Raw genomic sequence first — 25,317 nt, 5'->3', positions numbered from 1 at the left:
GGTACTGAAGCTTGTGAGAAACTGAATAAAGAACATTTGTCTTAGCCGCACAAAAAATGGCAATGTCGTCTTTCCTCGTCTTTTCCCCTAGTTGGAAGAAAAAAATGGCTTGCATTATATAACGAACATTCTAGGGTTCACTCAGTACAAAAACCCCACATGCAGACATAAATAAATAAATACACTGCTACTCAAAAGACAACATCGGCTCCCCTCTCACCAAATCCTTTGGATATGGCAGTGTTCTGCTCTACCACAGGGTTAGAACAAGGGCTAGGAAGCAACTACCCACTCAATATGATCTGCAGACTTGAGATAGCACCCTGCTAAAATGAATTTAAAAAAACCTACTGACAAATTTTAATCCAGCCCAACTGGATTCTGCTTCAGCCACAGGGACTCCACCATGCCTGTCTTGTTTTCAGAATCAAGACATGCAGATGGCCGGCCAGCCCGCAGACCATCAGCAATGCAGCGTTTCAAGATTATATATAGAGAGAAAAAAATGCACACACACGAACATGTGCACACACACTCACACAGAAACAAGCACACGTGGGCAGTTACATGTGCCAGAACACACTGGTACTTATCAACCAGCCAATCACAAAGTGTTGGTTTTTTTGTTGGTTTTTTTTTCTGTTTTGTTTTTTTGTGGGTTTTTAAGTTTTTTTGTTTTTTTTTTTTAGTTTTTTTTTTTTCTTTTAAAGTGAGGCTCCGTCAAGTCTTCCCCTCCCCCCCACCCCTTTTTTCTTTTGAACCCCTCCCCTACCCCAACCCAACATGGTAGACCTAAGGACGGAAACACACCCAGTGCAAACAAAGTTAAAAAGCTATTTTTTCAGTATATATGTTTCTTAGCAACAACTTCCGTATAACATGAAAAAGTGAAAAACTAGAAACTAATTTTTTTAATTTTTTGTGTTTAAATTTAAATGGTATGTGTACTTGCTTCACATTGTCTTTCTAAGTTGGCGTTCATGATTCAAGTATTTCAAGAGTGATATGTTCTCTTTTTGGATTCATATTCCAAACAAAAAAACTGAAGTTATATAAGGGAGGCAACTATGTGCTCAGACAGTCTGTCAATGACCCACCTTTTTTTTTTCTCTCTCCGTTTTCTTTTTTCCTTTTATAAATGTATTTATTGCAAGTTGAAAAAAACGAAAAGGTCAAGTTAGTGCTGCTGCTGTTCCAAAAAAGGTCACGAGGTCAGAGTTGAAAGTTCTAAGTTCAGATTGAATCCGACCCTCCTCCCAGAAGGTCTCCAGGTAGTAAGGGAGCAGGGCTGCCCATTCTGTGTGGATCCTCTACGCTTGGGACCCCCCACAAACTTGAAGAATAGTTTGGGGGCCCCCACAATGAAGCGCCAGTGAGATCACCCCCACTGCTGCCACCGCCGCCACCACTGCTCCACTGCCCAAGCCCTGTTGACCCACCAAAGAGATTCAAAGCAGGTCCAACTGGATCTGTCTGGTTCTGTCCTGTCTCCAGGGATTGCCAGCCTGCTGTGGGTGCACTTGGGGTTGCTGCAGGTGTAGGGGGCTGAGCTTGTGCCAGAAAGCGACTAACCTCTTCATCTGTGGCAAACTCAGCCAGGATGGTAGTGTTTCCCAACACACACCTAGAAGGAAAGACACGTGGAAGAAAAAAAATTAGTAATTGGAGCCAGAAGGGAAAGGCAAGGGATTCAGAAGGCATGGCAACACCACTATTAGGCCCAAACCAAAGGAGGTATCAGCTTGCCACAATGGAGCGAGCACAGAAAACTTTTAGCTGTTCTTGACAGCGAAACTGAATCAAAGCCCTTCCATTTTCTGAGGGAGACGCCCCCCCCAAAATAAACCTACCAACCCCCTCTCCACAACATTCAGTTGTTACACCTGCAACAAAACCTTTCAAAATTTAAACTAAGGTCCTGAACATTAACACCAAGAGCAATAGAAGTGCCTATACAGTGTAGCTAAAATGGTAAATGCTCATGTGCCACCTTTCAAACAAAACAGTGGATGAGCAGGTTAAAAGCCTGTGAAATTCAGGGTAAGATTAGTATAGTTCAAAAGTTTTCATTGAGTTTAAGGGCTTAACATAAGCACCCTCCCACATACCCCAAAGATTTTTGTCTCAAAACCTCTCATTTTCAAAACATACCAGAGCCGCAGTCAGTTCCAAAAAGCTTAAAAACAGGAAACCTAAGATCTGCAGCTTTTCAAGTAAGCTATTTCAGGCCTATCTCAAAACTACAGCAGATTCCCACACATCTGGGTTACGCATGTAAGAATGATTTTCATCAAAAACAATTCACAAGCTTTTATAAAATGGCCAAAATTGTACAATAAGGTGCATACTGGTCACAATTCCATCCTATTTGCACCTTCTTAGTTCTCCATGTGCCAGTTTGTGCCAGCAATTAAAGGAGGCATCTTTGTTTCTCCTCTTCCTCTGCCCATGAAGGAAAGATTCCCTTCCAAACACGATACCCGAAATGAGTTTCCAAAGCATAGCACTGGACAGACATTTTGTGTTCATGACCAATGCGGTACAAAGAAGAGACACGGGGATTGCTTACATGTGCAGTGCAGTCTGGGCCTTGGCCGCCTCCTGTTTGGTGTTATATCGGATAAGGGCGGTGCCCTGGGTAAGGTTCAGATGGAATGTCAGCAGTGGGCCATGCTGCATGCAGATCGTCCTCAAGGTTGACCCATCGATCTGAGGAGGAACAGCCAGGAGAAAACAGATGTTTGTAACTATTTCTCCAAATGAACTTCAATCCTAACTTCGTCTCAGTAATTAAAAGATAAATTAGAAGATAAATGACTCTCAGAAACAGGCAAAAGCAGTGGGAAGTGAATGAGGGTGACAGGATTTTATTTTCAAACAGAATCAGTATGCCTCAACTGCTTACAATGACTTTACTTTATGGAATAATCTGACCTATCTTTCCCTCTTACTTGTAGCTTAAGTCCAGTTTTCCCCATCTCATAGAGTTTCTTAGATTGTCGCTATCCTTATGTCAGCAGGTTTTCCAGTAATTATACAAAAGTTGCACTTCTCGCCATCCTCAGCCATTAGGATTTCTCCCAAGGGAACCAGAATTTAAGTCTCCAGCACTTTCAATTTCAGAATTTAGATCAACCAGTATTTAAAAGTTTTTTTGCAAAACTGGAAATATCACCTCTACAGTGAGAAGTTTTTTACATTTATTTTGGTGCTTTGTAGTTTATGAAACAGTGATCTTTCTGCAAAACCCAGCAATCTTCACTCCTCCTGAACTAATGTTTTCACAGCAGCTGTTGCCTACATTCCCTCTGCAGCAGAAACAGCTTGTTACTCACCTCCAGTAACTGCTGTCCTCCAAGGTGTTCTGTACAGACAGATTCCATTCCTGGTATGCCACAGGAACAGGCAAACATGAATGGGATCCGTATGTGCAGATACTTAATGAAGTGCTACTTTCTTCCTTCTCCCTTCCCCCTCCCCTATTATATAATACAACCTCAAATGAGGGAAAAGAAGTTGTGCACGGGCACAAATAGGGACAAAGTTAAAACAGAGAAATTTGAAATGAAAATACTGTCCCTGAATCCATCTTAACCTTTAGACTTCCTTCTCTCTAGTGAACTGACCTACAATGAATAGAGGATTTGTTATGAAAGAGACAATTATAATCTGCTTTTTTCTCTTTTCTATTAACTTAAATGCCTCCAAAATATATTCTTCTTCCATTAAATGATTCCTAAAGCAGTATTAAACTACCTTGCACAAGGGAGACTTAGAACTGTGTCGTTGTCACACCACTGCTATTTCCTTCACATCAAGGAAAAGAGTCTTTTCTATGAAAGAAGCACAGCTTGCCATTTTGGGTGATCTGAAGGAGACCTTAAGTTTTTCCTTTCACGGTGATGTGTTCTTAGACTGTAGTAGACTGTCTAGATCTCAGGCGCTGCTGATAATCATATAGGTTTTTCTGAAGCCTTGAATACAGGCTAATTGGGATTGCTGAAACAGAGATCTCCTCAGAATTCATTTTGAATGGAAGCAAGCTCTGAGAACTCTTGAAGGAGTAACTTAACAAGACCATTTTTGGCAGGAGAGCTGGAAACATTCTGCGGTTGCACTATGGAAACACCAGAGTGAAAACTGGCAGTTACACCAGGTTTTTACTGACAACATCCCAAAGAACAGTCTCTTTAACAGCAATAAACCATTCCACATTATGGTCATGCAACTTATCCTCACTTCTAAGAAAAATCTTTCTGTTCCAACACTTTTATTTGAAGCTCTAGGTAACGAAAGGTTATGACGGTCATGTAGCAAAAATTGAACATCCTAAAGCTAGCTGAAGAGATTACAATAGAAAAACCAATCAGACTACAGCCCAGTTTAGTAGAAACACATGTGTATGCTGACAAATCTAATTTTGTTAGGTTTTATTCAAAGAGAAACAACTGAAGAATACACAAATCAGTGTCTTAGTAAAGCAAACAAGATCCCAGAGACAACAACAGAAAATACCTGTGGAGTGAGATTGTGAAGAACCAGCCAGTAGCTAGGACGAACTGAGCCACCATCACTCCAAGTAGATGCTGCAAATTAGAAGACAGAGCAATCAAGACAGATTTGTTAGAAAGAAAACCGTTTTTCTTTTCACTTAGGTCTTTCAATCTCAAATTCAGCATTTATCAGCCCTGCTAACACATAAAAGTCTAATCTTTGATCCTGAAAACAAAAACACATCTCTTTTCAAATTTCACATGAAGATTCACTTTTCGCTAGACTTTATGTTTGAGGAGTCTCCCACCCACAGAAAGCATCCAGTCTTGAAAGGCCCCCTGCAGTAGGTACATCCTCCTGGCAGCTCCCAGCCCTCTTCACACATCCCCTGCAGCAGGACCTGGGATTCCACCCCCCCATCCCAATTACTGACAGTAAATTTCCATTTCAAGAAGGAACTTTTTTTTTTTCCTTTTACCAGACAACTGCAACTTTCTTTCATCCAAACCATTAGTGCTGTAAAACGTACACTCCTCAGGTCTGATCAATGGTGCTATCAGTTGATTCTTCTCACCAGAGGCAAGCCTTGAGTCCTGTGCCCCCCAGCCCCTGACCGATCGGGATGCTGTGCTGTTCCATGGAGATGATGGTTTGGGGTTGGTCAGGCCAGGAGGCGGGCGGGGCAGCCCTGTAGTGTTCCTTGAGGAAATATGGTTTTTCCACATCTTGTTGGAGAGATGAGTGGGATTGTGTCCTATGGGATCTGGGGACCATGTTGATTTGTAATCACTGAATTTTGCTAGAAGATTAAATAAATTGTATGTATTAGAGAAACATATGAGATTCAGCCTTTAACTATACTATCACTGTAAACCCTTTGACGGCATTTATATCAGAGACAAGCACAAACCAGAGAACCATGCAACAGTTAATCTACCACACCAAAAAAACCATGCTACATGTAAGTTCATCTTCGCTTATTTTATATGCTGACCAAAAAAAAAAAATAATCCCTAGACCATTTATGATAATGTAACACATTGCAGTATGTACAATCATTAATAAGATGAACAGCAACTTTTATGTCCACACTACATTTAATTTGAGAATTTCTTACAACTTTGGGCGCTACTGACCTTTAGTACTGAGAAACTGAACCTTCTTCAAGCCATAAATTTTCAGAGAACTGAAATGACTATTTACTACTCTTGGTCTACTAAGCTAATGCTACCACCTAAAGATGTCCTCTTATAAGATCAAAGCTTTCTCATGAATCACAAATTTGACACAACAGTAACACGGAAAGAAGGCCACTCAGATGTGTGAGCATGTATTAATTTTTTTTTTACTAGAAAGCATTACCAAATGCTTATTATGAGAAGTAAGACCAACACGTTTAAGTAACCTTTCATATAAAAGTCCAATAAGAGGAAAAATTAACACGCTTCCCAAAACATCACTATTGGTCATGAATATTTGGAAGCTCTTCCTAAACCAGTTTTCCTTAAGAAGGCAGACCACAAATTCACCCACATTTTCTGACACCAAGGGACATTTATCTAACCAAAAGTCAAAACTGCTGGAGTAATTTCTTTTTCCTTTGTTCTGTAATGAGAACCAGCCAACATAGACAGGGCAATCTGGGGGAAAAGGCTCTCGTCTCATCAATTACCTTAATCACGAACTGTCTTAATTGTAAGTCCTGTGTGAATGCAACTGTATGTACTAAGCTCTGTTCAGTAGCAAGAAGTAGTAAGTTACTTACTTGAAGCAAAGGGTAAAAATCCAGGTTTATAATATGCCAGGGTGTCACAAAACAATACATTTGGGAATCAAGACCATAATGCTTTCAGAAAGTAAAAGTGTGCTTCATTTTACAGTTGGATCAGTATATTTCCATGATAGAGTAACTGTCAATAGCAAGCAGGTTTCAAGCACTAACCTATGAAAGTATATGAAAGTGCTTAAAAAACTGCTTTCACTAGACTGTTTTACAGATATGTGAATTCTAAATCCTTAATTCAGATGACCCATTTTCTGGCTGTAAAATGTTGGTGTGTAGTTTAACAAGATGAGCAGAAGATGTATGTGTGCCAGGCAGTGGTCTAGTTTCCTCAATTCAACTATGGTTTCAATCATTTTTTATCTCGAGTCTTTCTTATGCGCTAGACAAAAATTAAGCACAGCTAAGAGGCCGATACATGCCATTCCTTTCCCCAGACCATGAAAAAGAAATCTTCTATGTCATTAGAATGCTGCATATACAGATATTCCTTCAAACTGAAGTCACCCCACAAACTGGCAGCAGGATCACTGTTTTTCTCAAGGGCTAAATAGGATTTTCAACACATTTTGTGAAGATGCTGAGATAACATATGAACACAGCTTTTATTCAGTAAGATGCAAAACCCATAGAGTTTGGGCCAGATGCAGCTCTCAGCTATGTTTGTCACTTCTGCTATTTACATGCAATTGTTCAGTTTTATGTAGTTGACAAGACAATGATGTCTCAAGAGAAAACTCTGGCATTTCTACAAAGTTCAAAATCCAAATGGTTTGTCTGGAGCAAATATTTCCAGCATCCTACTCAGAAGTGTGTGCAGAGACCATTTTTCACAAGAAAGCTTTGGAGACTTTCTTACCAAGGATCTGAGGCAGATACCTAAATCACTATTTACAGGTCAACCATTAAAAGCCAGAGGACTAAAAACTGTCTCTCTCAGGGTTTCAGGAAATGATCAGTGCTGTAAAATGTAAGTCAAAAGTGTTCCCTTCACAGCACTCCAGTATTCTAAAGTTAACATCACTCACCTTATTACTCTAATTCCTTAACTCATGCATACAGGAGCAGGTTAGTTCAAAAAATCATAACAGTCCCCCAACTCTTTACACATGTCAAGAGATTGTGCATGTGGGTTGTTTGTTTGATTTTTTTTCTTTTTTCCCTTTTGCATCTGCTGCTCACTGCTACCCTATTCTTTAACTTGCAGAACTAAGAATTTTGTATCAGGGGTGGGAGGAATGGCAGGGGATCTCACTTTATTTTTTAAAGCAACCACAACAGAACATTTTATCCTCAGGAGGAAACTATCTGATCAGCTGCTCAAATCTTGATTTCCAAGCTTCCTCAGAAATTACTAAAAGACTAAATATTCGAAGTGTAGAAAGCACAAGGAACTAAGGCAGTAAGTGGAAAATGCTTTGTCCAAGTAAGTTTTGGGGCCTGCATACCTGAAGTGCTATGAACGTTGGTGAAGGAATTGTCAGAGGCACTGTAGGGCCAGGCACCAGGTGAAGGCAGCGAGGTGTTGAGGGAAGAATTAGACCCTATCAAAGGAAAGAGGAGAGAGAAAGAAGAGTAGGACAACTGCACAGAGTCTCTGTAATACTGTTAAACCTCAAGAGAGCCACGATTTCTACCAATGCCAAGCTTTCATGTGATACACAGCCAGGGTGCAAAGGCACATAGGCTTTCTTCTTAGTCAAATGCAATAGACTGTTACCCTGTGTCCTGAGTTGAGAGACACAGGACTAACTTTTCTTCTAATGCTGGGGAAAATTGCACTTTTAGAAGACTCTAGTGTCTGAATTTGTGAAAATATTTACTTTATAGCCAGCCAGGCTCTGTGGGATTCAAGGATTCAAGGTCAGTGTTTTCAAGGAGGAGCAAGGCCTGGGCATTTGACCCAGGCTGGCGAACAGGATTATTTCATACCATGAACGTCACATTCAATATAAATTAGAAAAGTTTGCTGCGTAGCTCGCTCTCTCCCTGATGGCGGCGGTCCAGACAACTCCTTGCCCCGGTGCCAGAACCCTGAGGCCTTCTGTTCCTCCTGAAGCCACTGCGCTCGCAGTGTCCAATATTTGCTATCCACTGCTGCGAGTGCACAGCTTCCTACTGATACAATTGGCTGAGTATAATCCCTGTATATCTTATATCAGTATTGGGATTAATACTGGTTCTTTAGTATTATTGTTAATTATTTAGTCTTAGTCTATTAAATCTATTTATATTTCAACCCTTGTGTTTCTTTGTGTTCCCCGATTCCCCTTTCCGGGTGGGGAGGGGTCATTGGGTGATAGAATAATTGTCTAACGACAATAGATTGTTATGGGCTCTCTCAAACCGTAACACCCTGTTACAACAGGAACATCAGAATATTCTCAAATATCAAAACAATTTAAATAATTGCACACCAGCTGTTCACTGTTTTACCTGTGGTGTTGTCCCGCAGAAGTTGGTGGTCAGTATCTACAATGGGAGATGTGGCTGTCCCCCCCAGCACACTTCCAGGGGTCACATAGGGGTCAGATTCAGGGTCAATGTTTTGTATACCTTTCCATGGCACTCCTGGTTGGAACTCTGGGAGAGGAAGGAAAAAGGAATTAGTTGCAAACATAGCAATGCCATTTACTGGAAGTAACAGTTGAAAATATTTAGGAGGGTAAGTAATTGTCTTCTACACTGTTCCTCAGAAAAAACAGACTTTTCTTAATTAAAATCTGTTTCATATTCTTTTTTCAACATTCCACGGCACGCACTCTAGTGTCTCTATATAAGTCTATGCTACAAAAAAGTGATGCAAGTACATACAATTTCTTTTGATTATTCCTGTTTTACTACATTCAGATAAGGCTTCACTAGTTTCACTCTTCCTTATGTATGTTTTAAGATATATAAGATTAGACTATAGAAGATTATATTCTGCACACAGTGTGTGTATGTGCAGAAGCCTTTCTCAAGGAAAGGCTACCAACCTTAAAGAGTTTGTAAACACAACATTTGACACTTTACACCGTAGGTACACACACACTTTATACATTACCCATCAATACTGAGTAATGCTAAGGTGAGATGCCTTGTGGTAAAAGCAATGCATATACTCATTGATGTTCTTCATGCTTCACAATGAGATGGAATATACTTATCATGCTTTACTTTCCTTTCAACTATAGTTCCAAGCGTGCCAGATTTTTAATACAAGAAGATGAGTTAAATAAGTATGAACATAGAAAAATTCCAGTTACTACAAGAAAGATCAGTAACTTGGTTCCTTCTCTGAGTAGATGTTCAATGAATAAAGTGCTGTGGTCAATTCTGGAAGCAGTGGTAAGAAAGTAAAACTGCCAAACACAAAAACAAGTAAAGAAGCTTGAGATACTATGCGACAATTTGGATAAGCGTGAAAAGAGTGCCAAGGTGGCAGATTCATCCCTTGCAGATAGAAGTCCAGGATATGGAATGACACCTTTATTCCCAACCTGAAGTTCTGAAATAATTAGTGACAGAATATTTGAGTGTAATTAAAAGTGGGATCCAGGATGTGCTCTCTGGAATGAAACCATTTAGGGTGACTCTACCATGGAAGGGTTCATTTCAGTCACCTTTGTAATGAAAAAGCATAGACAAGACAATGACTTTCACAGACAAATACAGAAGAAAATGTGATACTACTGGTTCAAACAATTGGTACAGCAAGGGCAGTATTAGATTGTGACAATGCACGGGCAGGAGAATCTCGGAGCAGACATAAGAAGTGCCCCACTGGGTCAGAACTGTGGTTCATCTAGCCCACTATTCTGCTAAGAGCTGTAGAAGAGACAGCATTTAGGGACAGAACACAAACCTGGCCACTATCTGTAGGCTGCAGCCCTCACACTCTCCCAGCATCCATAATCCTTCCATCTAGGATGTCAGAAACACCCTCTATCTGCAAGCACTGGCTTGTGAAACTGTTTTTCCAGCAGTTTATCCAATCACTGTTTCAGCTGGCTAGTACCATCTGAAGCTCTAAAAGTAACACATTCCAGAAGTTCATCACTCCCGATGGAAACAAAAAAAGAAGGTCTCATCTATTTAAAAATTTATATCCCCTAAAGTCCAGTGTTTGCACCATGGTTCTAGTGTGGCAGGATGCACAGAATTAAAATTCTGCATTTATCTTGTTCACTGTCATCATGATTTTGTAAGCCTCAGTCACATCTCTCAATCTTTAGTAACTCAAGAAAATAATCTAGGACAGCAGGTATCAACATTTCTAACAGTATTAACAGTATGAGCACTCATCAAGGAAGGAATCTACTGCCAAAATACCGCAATCCTCTGACAAGTAGAACCACCCTAAGCTTAAGGAACAAGCAATGCAGCTCTTGGGTCTAGTCAAAAGACCTCTGTTCAGAGATGAAGAAGCCACGAACACAGGTTAGGACTTGGAAATCAGAACTTGTTTGAAAAAAAAAAAAAAAGAATGGAAAGGGTAAGTCCCAGTCTTGCCTTTGTTAAGATTTCTGATAACTGGTGAGACTGAAAATTAAGTGCATAGTAAGCTCTCATCAAAAAGTTAAGGAATATTCAAACAAGGCCCCAAAGATCAGGCCTATGGTATATAAACACATTCAGTCATCAATACAATCCTGGCCTGAAGAAGAGTTTTCCTTGAACTTCAGCATACTGACAAATTTCCAAACTATCCTTTGGGATTGACAGTTATTCTCATGCACATTCACCAACTACAGACATGCTCTTCTATTTCTAGATAGTCAAGAAAACATGAAGTGCATTTCTGTTCTCATATCATGAAGATATTTCAAAGGTCCTCCCAAAAAGTTGAAACATAAAATTATTAGGAAAACCATGACAGACACATCCAGGCCAGTTTGCTTAGAATGTATGACTGAACTTCTATTGAATGGGAAATTACAGTCTAGAATTACCTAGGTATGCAAGTCTGTGTGTCATAACCAAAAGACATAGTTCTCACCAATGCAGCAAAACTTGCTCTCACCTCCAGCAGTGATATCAGTTTGATTGGGCACCACTTCATTTATCTTTGTGCTGAACAATACTGCTCTCTTGAACGGCAAAATTTCTGCAGCAGATGGCATTTAGGAGGAAAACGCGAAAGGTGTAGTCAGGGTGAATGCTGAGTGACCACTGTATTCATTCAAAGGAAAAATGCACCTATTTTAAGAGGTTTTCTCTTTTAAACTCATTTTCGTTAACAACTTATTTGCCAACACTAGGAAGAAAAATTTTATCTCCAAGGCAGGAACTGACAGTGGGGCCTCATCTACAAGCTTGCAGAGAAAAAGGATCCACAGCATAAAATCATTTTGGGTCTTTATTCTTCATCAGGGGTATTGATAAGGTGGATCATGATTTCAGCGAAGTTTTCCTTCTCAAGGAAACCAGTAAGCTAGAGAGGCCATGAGACAGCTTAAGTGGCTGATGGTTATGGGGCAACAGCACTTGTCCCAGTAGTCTATGGACCTCACAAGAGAGGGCTAGTAATACAGCAATTAACTGCATAAAAGCCACGTGCCAGAAACCATGTTACATGACATGTGGAATCACAGTCATGGACTACTCATTTACACACGAAATTAGGGATGGTACTGATGATCCTAGTGACAGTTTATGTTCAGGATTTGTGAACTTCACCTATCCTTCCACAGTGGTAAGGTAGTCAGCAACAGCAAAAATTTTACTTATCACTGACAGTGGGACTGCAGATATCACTAAGGAAGCTCTATGATGTCAATGAGGGGCAAAGAGTAGCTATTCAGCTTCTCACTTCTGTAATAGCCTTCTGGTACCAAGAATCTTGCCAGAGCCAGCGCCTGCTCCAAAACCTGGAAACATGGCAGAGCTGATCCTCACATCTCTCTCTTAACATTCTAAGTAGTACTGTGTTTCTCAGTATTATATAGGGGAATGCTGACTAAAGAAACAAGTTCAGCAATAATGTGTCTACAAGAGAGGTCCCGAAAAAAAAATAAACTTTGCGGGTTTCTGGCATTATGAATAGTAACTCCAGCTCACAATGCTCAGTACTTAACAACCAGGCTGACAGAAATGTAATGCAAATGCATCTCTACAGAGAGCAGTCAGCGGCATGCAATGTTGTAGGTGTGCAGACGTTTCTTGAGATAAGTAATTCTTTAACTCTTAACGTTAGCTCATCAGAACACATCTTCTTGCCAGAGTTAAGACACTGAGAGATTCCCACAGAAAAAGCTTTAACTACTTTTTGTAGGTTTCCTGCAGTTGTATCTGTCACACAGATTCCTAGGCTTTCTGATGCAAGGTCTGTGCTACTGGTTTTCCCAAGAGATGTACCTGCACCTTTACTTTTTGGTACTTGAGGAGACACACAGCAGAAGATTTGCAGTTAGGAATGTTTTCCTGGAATGTAAGAGTCTTCCAGGCAGAGAAAAATCACAGCATCCACTATTTGCTGAGCAGCACTGGTGATTAATCCGTGCAACTTCAAGGACACCACTTTGTGTTTAATGAATGATTTATATAGAAAGTTAGGTATGTGTTCAAATACGTACGTGTTTTTCCTAGATACTTAAGTTTTCTAGCACAAAGATAAAATTCTGCCAGTGAAACTCTAGAAGACTTAAAGAATGTGCTACTGCCTATAATCCAAAAAAAGCAAGAAACTTGTACTTAGGCCACAAGATTGCTGAGCAGTACTGAAACACGGCAACACTCTTCTATCCTTTATACCACATGATCAGAGGTGAACCACAACAGCGTAGCACACACATTATATACATACATTGTACCAATATCGCTGGCAAAAGAAACCTTGTGGTCCGCAATGGATAGTATTTGTAAACAATTGCCAGAAGAAAAGTTCACGGTACATAAAACACAAAAGGTCAAGGCAAGAAAATCCTGTTCCCACTATCACAACAAACAAACAAGCTTTCACATCTTTTCCTTTCTGATTCCATGCCACCAATCAGAATGTTTACACCCTGTAGCAGCCTAACACAACACAAAAGGAATCAATATAAGATGAGGGAGCTGGTATTGTGTATTTTATGAACAAGTGTTCTCTTGAAAATTTCTGTAAGTGTAAAGTCACCGAACTACAGAAGGTAAGAGTTCACCTAACAAAAACCAAATACAATTCAGGCAATCCAGCAGTTAGTTTATATTTAGCCCAGCAATTTTTTACTGGAAATTTAACATTTATGTTCTAATTTAATGGGGAAGAAGTTTAAAAAATGAGATAGGCCAAGCAAATATTTTCCTTGCAGTGGTTATTTGAAAAGCATAATAAGGAAAAGTCCCAGCACACCTATTCTAAAGCTAGGACATAACCCCTGTCCCCATGCAATACCTGGAGGCCAGCTGGCGTTGCTGGATTTGCTTCCAATCTTGTTCGTTGGTGGAGATTTGGCAGGTAACCAACTATCACCAGCAGGGCCTGCATGGCCACCTAGTGGGTCACCCTGAATTATGTCAAACTGGTTGTAGGGCGATCCTCCACGAGCCTTTCCAGGGGGCACTATTGCACCTGAAGCATTAAAAAAAAAGATAAATTTACATTCAGGAAAAGTTGGGATCTTTATGAGTACAGTATACTAAAATAAAAAATATTTAAGATGCATACTGGTGAGGTAAGACATTCACTAACTTGAAGCATAACCTCATCTGAGGTATTTCACCTCTGGCAAGATGATACTGTAAAGGTATTTCCAGAATAGCCAGTCCCCTTCTCACCATTTTTGTGCATATTGGCATCTTGTGAAGCCACAGAGGGCAGCCCTTCCATCATAGTCCACTGCTTGAAGCGGGATTCTGTTCCAGCCTCTTTCCCTCCCACCATGCCATAATCCATGCTACTTGAGCCAAAGCCTGTGAAACAAACAAACAGAACCCCATTGTCATTTGCTCTTTTTGGTTTAAATACCTTCAAACAGGGAGTCATTGTGATCATAAGAAAGGTAATAAAATAAAAAAAAAATCAACAGTAGCAATGAAATGTTCAAGAGGCAACTTTCAAATAAGCTTGTTAGGTCAGTATGCACCAAGATATGCTTTGTTATTAGGTCTTCTTCCCATGTAATGAAAAAATTTGATCAAGAGTTCACAAATTTAGTCGAGACTTGACACTTGTTGTAACCTTTGCTCCAGAGATTACAAATAAATTACTTATTTCTGGACCCACACATAACTGGTAACACAATTACCGTATTTATATAGTAACCATAGGCAGTGTACTAAATCTCTTTCCACAGAGCACTTACCTGAACCGTATCCAGGTATTTGCCCTTTGGTCTGTAAATCTGAGAGACCCACATTCAAAGGATTGGGTACCATGCTGTCTAAATGTGGCTTAGGCCCAACAGGGTGGGATGGTGAATGCTTCATGCCAGGCTGCCTCTGCTGCTGCTGCTGGAGGGCACTCACCATACGAGCAATCTGCAAATGAAAGAAAAAAATGGGAATGATATATCCTCTACTGTACCACGGAATTCCAGAAAACATGAAGAAACAGTGACTTGAAAGAGATCCAAAGGACCTTGCTCTCTGAAAAGTGGAATCTGAAGAGAGCAGGTGACATTACTAAAGCCAGCACCATCTTTGCTGCAGATTGCATTTTCACAGCACACTTCATACTTCATATGATTGACAAAAACAGTGCCATACCTGTTGCTCCTGCTGTTGTCGCACAGCTTGAGATAACTTCCTCTGGCTCTGTAACAGCTGCTGCTGCTGCTGCTGCTGAAGGAGGAGCTGACATGCCTACAAGATAAGTGGGGGTGGGAAGAGTGAAAATACAGAGCTCATCAAGTGAAATATAATTGCCAGGAGCTAGTCACTAGCAATTGCTTTGCTCAGAACTTATGTAAACTGTTTCTCATTCCACACACTCAAATAAAATGACAATGAATGCATTAGAAGAATACTATATCTGTCACTTGTTTCTAATTTAACATCATGCAACAGTATTACTAGTACCTGCTTTATTACCATCACTATGACTACAAGTCTGCAGAAAACTTCATTAAAAATCAACAACAACTGCTTTCCCTACACAGACATTGCTTAGAATCTTTACTAACCCACTGCAACATTCACAATAATCACACAGGCCTGTTTAGTTTATCTGCTGCCCTCTAACAGGGCTGTATTTTCCTTTAAAACAAACAGGGAATACTTGTACAAAAATAACACAAGATCAGTACAACAAAACAGCATTGGAACAAACATAAAAAGAAAACTCTTTCAGCAGACAATTTATAAACAGTCTGTCCCAAAAGATTACAAGCTACTTACTAATTGAAACTGGGGAATCTGTGGAAGTTGGCTCAGCATGGCAATCTGTTGTGGAGAAAGCTGGGGGCCCATATTGAAAAGTCCAGGATTCAAGCCACTGTTGGGAAACTGTTTGAGCACGGAGGCCGAAACCTGCATGGAAACCAGTTACATATCCTCAAGAAATGCACTGCTATGAGAAAAGATGATGAAGTAGAAGTATTTCTAGGAAGGAATAGGCACAACACCAATCTTAAAAGGTGTTCCAGGAAAGACATTACAGATTTCTTAACACATCACATTTAAACATGCACAATCTATGACTTGAGCAGAGTGAATACCTCACTTGACTTGACAATATACAGTATTACACGTGCAGATGCAGACACACACACAAAGGTTCCTCCCCCAACCATCTGGTTGCTGGAGAAGGCACTAAATTAAAATGCTGATATATATGCAGCTAACCAGTAATCACAGTACTGCATTATCACATTAAAAACGTACTGCTTGACAAGGGAAAAGAAAGGCATTCAGGCAGTCATTGGAGAGAAGAAACAGTGCCTCACAGAAAGAGTTAATCTCTTTGTATGCTGATTAAGCTATAGTAAAAGACAGGAGTAGGTGGAAAAGAATCCCCCCATTTCTCCCTGCATTATTTGAGAGTTACACGAGTAGAATTCAAGAGAATCTCCAAGAGCCTTCACCAAGTCCAAAGCAAAAGGTACACTTGTGCATTTGCAGACCCTGAGGTCTTAGAGCTCTGCAACGTAAATGCAATGTCTATCCCTTCATTAGGCCACTCTTTCAGGGGGGCAGAAAGCACAGGACAAGACTGCTTGAAAAAAATAAAGCCACCTGTCACACTTTAGAAAAACTTTCAGCTTTCACTTTTTTTGGTTGTTTTTAAAATACTTTGCAAAAGCCTATGTAAGACACAGGATTCCTGAATCCGCTTTGAAGTTTAAAAATACTGGTAGCGGGCATTTACGACCAACTGCCTGGAATAAGAAAGAAGGCTAACCCTTCTGCACTGAGTTTTAAGCACTTTCAACTATGAATTCTAATTTTTAATCTTACCTAAGCTTTCGATATCTTAACATCAAGTCAAGACTAGGATAAATGTGTAAGTAACTTCAGTGATGTGCTCTGAAGGCTGTAGCTCTACTTTTTACAAGTAACCAGTTACTATAAATTCCTTACCTGGGGAGAAAGAAATTGGGGAGGCACTTGCGCCCGGATATTGGGGGAAGGATTTAGTGGCTGCACTGGTGTGTGCATGCCCCTCGATTGTGCTGTGCTGTTTCCAAACAAACCATGATTGCCACCCTATAAAATTAAAGAAGTAGTGAGAAGATGCATCTTTCAGGATAATGGATCTCTACGCTATTAACTACGTATCAGTAATGAGGCAAGTACTGACTTAAACAGAGTATCCTTAGAATTACTGAGATGTTTGCCGTAAATCAGTAATATTCTACCTGCTGTACTACACTGTCAAGATGCAGGCTTTTTCTCCTCTATGTTGGAGAGTCATGTTTATCCACTTATTTCAAAGCACATGGTTTATATTTTGCACTTTATATGTTGGGAAATGGAAACTTGGAGTACAAACAACACGCTCAAAAAAACATTCCATTGGCTTAAAAGTATGGCAAGACTGTATCAACATGAATTTTGGGCCATCATTTTAGAAAACTCAGGGGCTTTTTCTGAGTAGGTTGTTGAGATATCACTCATAAGCCTATTATGTCATCTGCAGGCCTTTCACTAACTGAAATTAGAATTCAAAAATTTTATTAAGCATTTTCCTTCTGATATGAAAATTTCAGCACTCTATATTGAGATGTTTTAAATTTTTTTCCCCTCTAAATTAAAGAGCAGGAAAATTTTCAAGTGAGAAAAATATGTTTTATTGTTGTTTTTTTTTCTCCCAGTGATTTATTTTCCAACACTAGAATACTTGCTGTTTATTTTGAGCTCTTTTTTTTTTTAATGAGAAGTATTTACTGTTTTATAAGCAACTTCTGTAATAATAAACCCTACTGCATGATAAAGGCCAAAGAAAATTCGTGATTATGTTTCACTATTTCAGCCTCTGAGCAGACTGTCTTTATTTGTAACATCTTTCAACAAAAGCCACAGGAAATGTTATGGACAGTCTCCTACACTAACAGTTGCATGCTGTTGCTTCTAAAAGCTGAATCTTGTGCTCTGAAAGGTCCTTACATGCCATGATTCTGTCCTTTCATTTTCAAGACCCTCAGAACTTCCGATCTTCTGCTGTATATCAGGCTGTCTATGATCCTCAGATACCTGTGGTCCTAAACAGTATATTTTCCATCCCTCAGCATCTGTTCCCCTTCTCCATGACAGCGCTGCTGTACCCAACATTAATTCATCATTCTTCCAAACTGGAATTGTGCAGGCCTTCTCAAAAACCTTTCCTTCCCTTATATACCAGGATTTCATAAACTTTGCCTCCCTTCTACCATAATACTGTGCATCCTCCACTATTTTGCTCAAAGAGAAGTCTCTCATCCTGCTTCTATAATGACAGCATTATGGATTGTCTCATTTACCTGCGTTACATTTCACCTCCTTAATGTATCTTCTCATTCAGAGCAACTCAAGATGTCATACTAAGGATATAGGAGGATAAACAAAAACTCCGAAGAGATAAAAGAGTTTTTATTCTGGAAAGAACTGAGTGGGGTCAACTACAAATGAAAATTTTTGAGGTTTGAAGCTGCAGCTACACAGCCCTCCCTAAAGCTCAATAGAGTTCTGCACACTGAATCAAAGAATATCCCTGCAAATTTTGGACTTAATCTGATGTTCAACACTGATCGTGTCACATAGAAACAGAGAGACAACACAAAGAAACACCATCATGTTAGGCATGTGACTACATAAGCTAGTCTAGTTGCAATACTTCGGTTCTATTCTTTCATTTCCTAGTATTCCTGCAACATTTTCTTCCAGCGTAACGCAAAACACAATAGCCAGAAATTCTTCCAAACTGGAGTTAACCGCTTCATTTCTTCCCCACCATTACCGCATATACAGAACAAAAATATTGCTAATTCAAGAGCTTCTCAAGGCTACTAAATAAATCCTTTATTTGGGCTGTGGGGAAAGAAGAAGGGAAGAGGCATGACGCAAAATGATTGCAAATTTTTAAAGGCACATTTCTACATACAAGGTCTTTGGGTCTGGAAGAATTCAGTGTCGGGGGGTGCTGGGGTGGTGTGTGGGGCAAATCAATAGCCTCTAACTGGGTTTTAAAACAGTAATTTAAATATAAAGGTTGCCACTAACTTCATGACTTCTGAAAAGCACGTCTATCTGCTGCTGCACTGTGATTCAGGAAGTAAGAGGCCAACAAAACCAGATGGAATACATTTTGATGGTAGGAACCAAAGTGGATTGATTCTCAATGGCCTAATATAGCTGAAATTTCCATTAACAATATTAATTTATTTAGTAGGAAAACAAATGCAAGCAACCAACTAACCAGGATTAAGCCCAGGTTGCAGCCTTATAACAATGCATCTTATAAGGTGGCCTGCTTACTTGTCTAGCAGCGAAGTTTTGGGGACTGAGCCCTGAGCCGATTGCTCCAAGGCCGACGTTGGATAGTGTGGAACCAGAGGGAGACAGCTTGTAGCTGGGAGAAGGGGAGAAGGGAGAGCAGGGAGCCTCATCCCCAAGGCACCCATCTTGATTGGAGAAAGGCAAAGTCAGCTGAAGCAGCAGTTAGCCAACAGCAGGAGTTGGTTAGTGAAGCAACAGAACGCAAGAGGAGAGAAAGAGGGACTGTGAGTGACTAGGAAGAAGCAAAGTTAATCTGTAATAGCAATTACAAGGACAAAACTTCTGACTCAAATGATCACTTGACAATTAAGATTTTGTTCCAAGGAGATAATCAATAAATTCCTAAAGGTTTCTTTTAAAAATACATTTTGAACTCAAATGAAGTTCTTTTCTGACAGTGGCTATTAGCACTACAGAAACAAACAAACCTTGAATGAATTCCTAATGTTAGCACACACCTACAAACATAATCTGTTATGAATGTTTTAGTTCTGTTAGTAGTATTTATTAATTAGGCCACCAGAGGGAGTTGACAAAACTGGTTTTTGGCCTGTTATAGCAAAATGGAGGAGTTAAAAGATTCATTGGAAGTAACCCACCTTCAGAATCTTTAAACCAAATTTCTTTTCCATTTTACATGTGATAAACTTAAATTGTATTTAAAAAAAACCCTAAAGCATTCTGAATCTATTGGACACTCTCCGATTCATAATGTGAAGCAATTAATGTTTGATAATAACAGTGAAAGGTTCTATTTAAAATCGGCAAGATTATGAAAGAAACACTACCATAACATACAACAGATGTCACAGAGAAACAGATGTCATACAGAAGCTTACAGTACACGGACATACAGCATAAGGGTTGTGGAATTTAGAAAGGGTGTTTCCAATAAATGACAGACATGAAAGCAGAAAAAATTTGGAAGACTCTGATTACTATGTTTACTTAGATCTAAACCGTTTCTTTTACGGTAGATGATTGGAGTCAGTAGCCAAAAGGACCATTGTGATGAAACCTATAATGAATTTCATTGCTACCAGTATTTTACTCTTCCAAGAACAAAGGAATTTCCTTCTGTCCACATTAAGAGCAGTCCATTCTAGAATAAAAAGCCTCATTCTCCCCAGATAATTTGTCTATGCACATCTGACACCTGTTTTATATTACACATTCACTCTACAAACATAACTCCCCCACACCTTTAAACTTTAATTACTGAATTTGTCCAAGGTTACTGAATTTTTAGCACTTCCAGAGGAGTAGGGTAAAAACTGGGACCTTGAACACAGAGATTGATATTAATTTATCTTAAGATATTTCTCTCACCTTCTCAAAATAAGGCCCACTATCTGTGGTTCCCATGTCTTTGGAATTAGGTGGACGGAACCCAGATCGATCCTTTCTCATCATGTCATTAAAATCCCCGAGATTCATGGCTCGTTTATCTACCTCAAACTTCTTATCTGGGAGACCACCTGTGTAGAAAAAAAAAAGAGGAGGAAAGACGACAAAATTAATGCAAATAATCCCTACCATGTTTCATGACAGCAGGTTCACAGCCAAAGAAAGTACCTTTAAGATCAGGGTATAAATTATATGTGTCTTACAATTTAGCATAGCTACAGTTGCTATTAATTTTTCAACACTTTTAAAGTAGAACGTTTCATCTTTAAGATTGAACAAGCCAGTTTAGAGAGTTTAATGTGAAGTATTTCTCACCATTTATGTACAGATATAAACATTTCAACTGCAGCCTAGTTCAACTAACTATATTCATTTATACATAATTCTCAATGTCTTCCAGAATTCACACTGTTACTTATTGGTATTCAGTATCTATAGAGACACCACTATTTAAGTTCTCCATATATTCTCATTAGCCTTTACTGGGTTTGGCATTGAGAAAGAATTTCTCTAACTGCAAAACAATGTACATAATTTGATCACACCTCTCCTACAGTCATGTGAATTAATCTTGAATACCACAGATCATCTGATAGAGCGTAACTTCCAGACAGGCAACCGATCTCCCTCACCCTGTATGCGTTGATTACCCAACCAGTAACAGACACACTTTTCAAATATCCCCTACAGTCTCTTGCTGCTGTTTAGTGAGTCATCTGATGGAACACGAGGCAGACATATTAATAACAGACGATCAAACTGTAACATACACAGTGAACAAGCCATCATCTTTCTCTATAAGCTTCTCATCAGCCAAGTGCTGACGGAAGGAAGTTTTCTACTTTACACACTGAACTGCTGCCAAGGAGCAACTTTATTTTTTTCTCATTTGGCACCTGTAAGGTATTGGATGCATATCGTTATGCTGAAGTAGATGGAAAACATCTTTGTTTCAAAACATGGTCAGATAACATGATAGAAATGAGCTTTACTGGTCTTTCTAGTTTTAAGTAACTTCATTCAGTAGCACAGACAGTCCTTCCAAGAACTATTAAAAAAAACTGTCACCACAATTAACCAAAATCTATGAATCTTCCAAAGGAAGCTGGTGACAGATATCTTACCCTACCACTGACAAAACGCTAAGTCTTTATCAAGCAGAATAGACAGCTAATCACTCCGATACCTTCAAAACACCTGTTCCTCACAAAAAGCTTCTCAAAGCCAGCATCTCTTTTTAATGTCCAATCACAAACTATTAATATTCATGGGCACGTTATTGCCAAGAACCTATGAAATCAACCACTAATTACATGGGGGTTTCTTGCTGGCATAGCTTTCAAAGTTAATCTAGCTTCATCCTTTCAGATGCCTTCAACATCATTTATCACAAAAACACCTGACACATCACTTTGCATATCTTGGCTTGTAACTGAAGTTATACTGTCCTGGATGAGCTCTTCCCTTTCTAACATATCCTAAAAAGCTAGAACTGGCTCTGCAAAAGCACTCCCATAAAACATCACGTACATCTCAATCCTGTCAATGCCTGCACCTAATCACTAGACACAATGTCAGCAATGCACTACCAAAAGGCTCATGGTGCTTTGATTCTAGACAGGAAGCCCTGTCGGTTAGTTGCTTGAAAAGAAACTGAAAGCGAGACAGAGTTGCATCACTATCTGAAATGAAACTGGGTCAGTGCCAAACACAAGATGACTAAGCCTCAGAAACACCCTTTTGTCTCTCCAGTTATCCTGATGATCCAACCAACTCCTCAAACATCACTGAATGATGCTTTGTAAAATGGCTTGTAAAATAAGCAGAGCATTAAATAGCACCTTTAACAGCTTCAAGCATAGATATGCACGAGCTGAGGCAGCTGCTTAAACCTCAATATAAACAAGGCCTTGCTAAGAGATACAATAGCATTCATTTATCCCATTCATAGAAAATTCTAACGCAACCTTGAAACCTGTTGTGTGAGCCTGTCTTTTCACTTGCCGAAAAAGGCTATAAATAATGCAGGTGGCTGAAGACTAGCTTTGCCTTACATGGTACAAGATGACCATTAAAATCTGCAAAGTTTGAATTTTACCCTGTGCAGTAGGCAAGAACACTTGTGCATGAATAAATATGAAGCCCCAAATCCTCTACGCATGCAGAAATGTAGAACAGGTTAAAAGTCCAACCAACTTCATAAAAGAAGACACTCCATCAGTTCATGGATTTTTCCCCACTAATAACAGCTGTGAGAAATACTGTGAAAAATGCAAAATGAAACAAGAGCTTGGAAGATGACATTCACACCCTAGTGAGGAAAAAAAACCCATTAAGTAGATCTCTCCCACCGCATGCATGCAGCTTAAAGAAAAAAAAAGGGAAAAAAAAGAATTCTATACAAACAAAATTATATAATGTGGTCCTGTACTAGGAGGTCGGAGATAGAAACTGCTGTTGAGCAAAGCTACTTAAAATATTTGCAAGCAGGAGACTCAATGTGGTGAAAATACATACATCCAGCGGGGTAAACCAAATGGAAGAAAATACCATTTGAAACAAGTTTTCTGCTTGACTAACCACATTTTAAAGATACTAGTTTTATACCTTTGCCATAAATTTGTATCATCCAAGCCTACTGAACAGGCACATGCACTTAGATATGGAGGTTTTGCACCTGAATGCTACATCAGGTTATGGCTTTGTAGCATATTTACAACAGACAGCTGCATGAATTGCATTTGAATCAATAGAAATTGGAAATTAATTCCCGAGTCTTTACAAGTGATTTGAGAATTCAGTGATCTGCAGAGGTTGCAACTAATACTCTAAGAAAAAAAAAACCACCAAAGATGGTTGTCAAACAGAGGGAAAGAAAAGATAAAAAAATATTAAGTGTTTTTGACAAGCTGCTTACTGTAGAAAACTTCATGCCTCGGGACTTCCATACTAGGAGAAAGTTCAGTGGAAAGAAGTTTTCGAAGTAAAACAAGCTATCCTTTGAAGGGATTTGATAGAAAAATGAAAAGAGGAAGTAGATCTGTTTCAGGCATGCTATTGAGCCATCTCTTTTCTGTCTTGGTCAGTAAATAAAAGTTTCACTCCAGCACCTTGTAATAAAAGCAATACATTTTTCCAACAGGGAGACTGAGACCAATGTAGTAAGAATTACTTACTGACAACTGGACCTATTTTATGATGCATGATGACCAGAGTCAAGGTTCTCTGTGCATACCAAAGCCAAAAAGTTTTCTTTGATATGTGTGGTCTCTAAGCACAGATTTAACTCTTGAGACCAATGTGCGTTTATCTGGTAACTGGGAAAATATCATGCTGGGAGTTACCTAGTTAGGAATCATGCTGGGAGTTACCTAGTTAGGAAAACCTGGTATATTGTAAGCCTGACTGAAAAACAGTTGAAGAACAAGCCTACCTCATAAACAAGTCCAACTTTTAAAGTTTTGAAGTAGATGTAGGCTGAGCAAAACAGCTTATAGTTTTCCACAAGCAACAAGAGCAAACTGCTAAGCAGAGAAGTAACAGAAAAGCTTCAGGAATTATCTGTTACATTCTTAGTCTTTGAAATGGAACACAAACTATAATAAATGCCTCTACCTAGGATCAAGGATGGCCACACTAAACTTAAAGAAGTGCAACATACCAAGACTAAGTATGTAACCTTTCTGCACCATTTCACAGGATATTCTGAGCATCAACCATCTTTCCTCAGAAGGTCTGATGGCTTTAAGGTCCTTGAGAGCAGAAAATTCTAAAGGATCCAAAAGCTTAATTTGGAGATAAAGAACTGAGAGCTATAATCAGCGTAATCCAGGCTACCATTCTCTTCATTTGTATATTCTTAGATCTGTTCATTGACAGCAGCATCTGAAGGCAGATGAACACTGAACAGAAGAACTGAACATCCAGAAGATGATTTATCTCCTAGAAGATCTTCAGAGAAGCATGATACAATCAGAACATGAATTCTAGAGAGGCTGTACAAGGCCAAAACGGAGAGATCCAAATATTTTGTCACCTTCCCCAAAACTGCGCTGTGCTATAGAAATGCATGCTTTCACATCTCTTATTGGGATCCTTAACTATTCAGAGGAAGAAAACAATTTTGGGAAAAATGAACTATTTAATCCTCCATGAAGTGTGATACACGTTTTAAGAATACAATGGGTGCTAAGCTAAGAGATGCTGCAGCTATTTGGATTGCATGACAGTACCAAATCTGGAACTGATAGCGGATGCAAGTAAGTCTTGACTACCACAACTCTACTTTTGTTACCAACAAAGATTAATGGATATTCCCAACAAAATCATTTTTCTGGTTGGGAAAATCCTGACTATGGCATCACGCGTGACATATCATCCCTTGCAATAACTACAGACCTGACTTTTGACATTGTAACTGTGAGGAATCAGAGGCCTCTGTAACATTCTTAACAGTTACAGAAATAGAATTAACATCTCTTTCAAAAATTATTACTGGGTTTGTACAGTGGCAAAGTCCTTTAAGTGGACTAGATCTGTCTTCATAGCCAGGGATATAAGGTGATCCTTCCTGCTTCCGTGGATTTTGATGAACCAAAACCAGAACAGAAGCAGTCCCTAGAACACGAACGAAACCTTGTTCCCCTTTGTAAGTTTCAAAGACTATCCTGTACAAGTTTTTAGCCTTATTAAGCCCTCAAAGACTTGATAAAGAATAAAATTAACAATCGGAACTGCAGATTTGGATCATCCATTTT

At 39.3% G+C, this 25,317-nt stretch overlaps 1 protein-coding gene across 2 annotated transcripts in view; it reads right to left on the bottom strand.

Moving 5' to 3' along the window:
• Positions 1-927: 927 nt before the first annotated feature.
• TNRC6B (trinucleotide repeat containing adaptor 6B) overlaps positions 928-25,317 on the bottom strand; it is a 134,566-nt gene continuing 110,176 nt past the window's right edge. The window contains exons 13-26 of one of the 2 annotated variants that reach the window (XM_074144285.1): positions 20,483-20,631; positions 19,133-19,303; positions 16,760-16,885; positions 15,578-15,709; positions 14,948-15,043; positions 14,545-14,719; positions 14,018-14,152; positions 13,635-13,811; positions 8,714-8,860; positions 7,726-7,821; positions 5,069-5,293; positions 4,516-4,586; positions 2,570-2,709; positions 928-1,624 (exon numbers count right to left, since the gene is read on the bottom strand). In XM_074144285.1, coding sequence (XP_074000386.1) covers positions 1,234-1,624; positions 2,570-2,709; positions 4,516-4,586; positions 5,069-5,293; positions 7,726-7,821; positions 8,714-8,860; positions 13,635-13,811; positions 14,018-14,152; positions 14,545-14,719; positions 14,948-15,043; positions 15,578-15,709; positions 16,760-16,885; positions 19,133-19,303; positions 20,483-20,631 — 2,231 coding nt within the window. In that variant the 3' untranslated portion in view covers positions 928-1,233. The remainder of the gene's footprint in view (positions 1,625-2,569; positions 2,710-4,515; positions 4,587-5,068; positions 5,294-7,725; positions 7,822-8,713; positions 8,861-13,634; positions 13,812-14,017; positions 14,153-14,544; positions 14,720-14,947; positions 15,044-15,577; positions 15,710-16,759; positions 16,886-19,132; positions 19,304-20,482; positions 20,632-25,317) is intronic. The other variant, XM_074144286.1, reaches the window with a different exon arrangement.

This window comes from Numenius arquata, chromosome 2 (genome assembly GCF_964106895.1).
Source record: "Numenius arquata chromosome 2, bNumArq3.hap1.1, whole genome shotgun sequence".
NCBI classification, from domain to species: Eukaryota; Metazoa; Chordata; class Aves; order Charadriiformes; family Scolopacidae; genus Numenius; species Numenius arquata.
The sequence above is the reverse complement of the archived record's forward strand: the minus strand, read 5'-3'. Positions and strand labels throughout refer to the sequence as shown.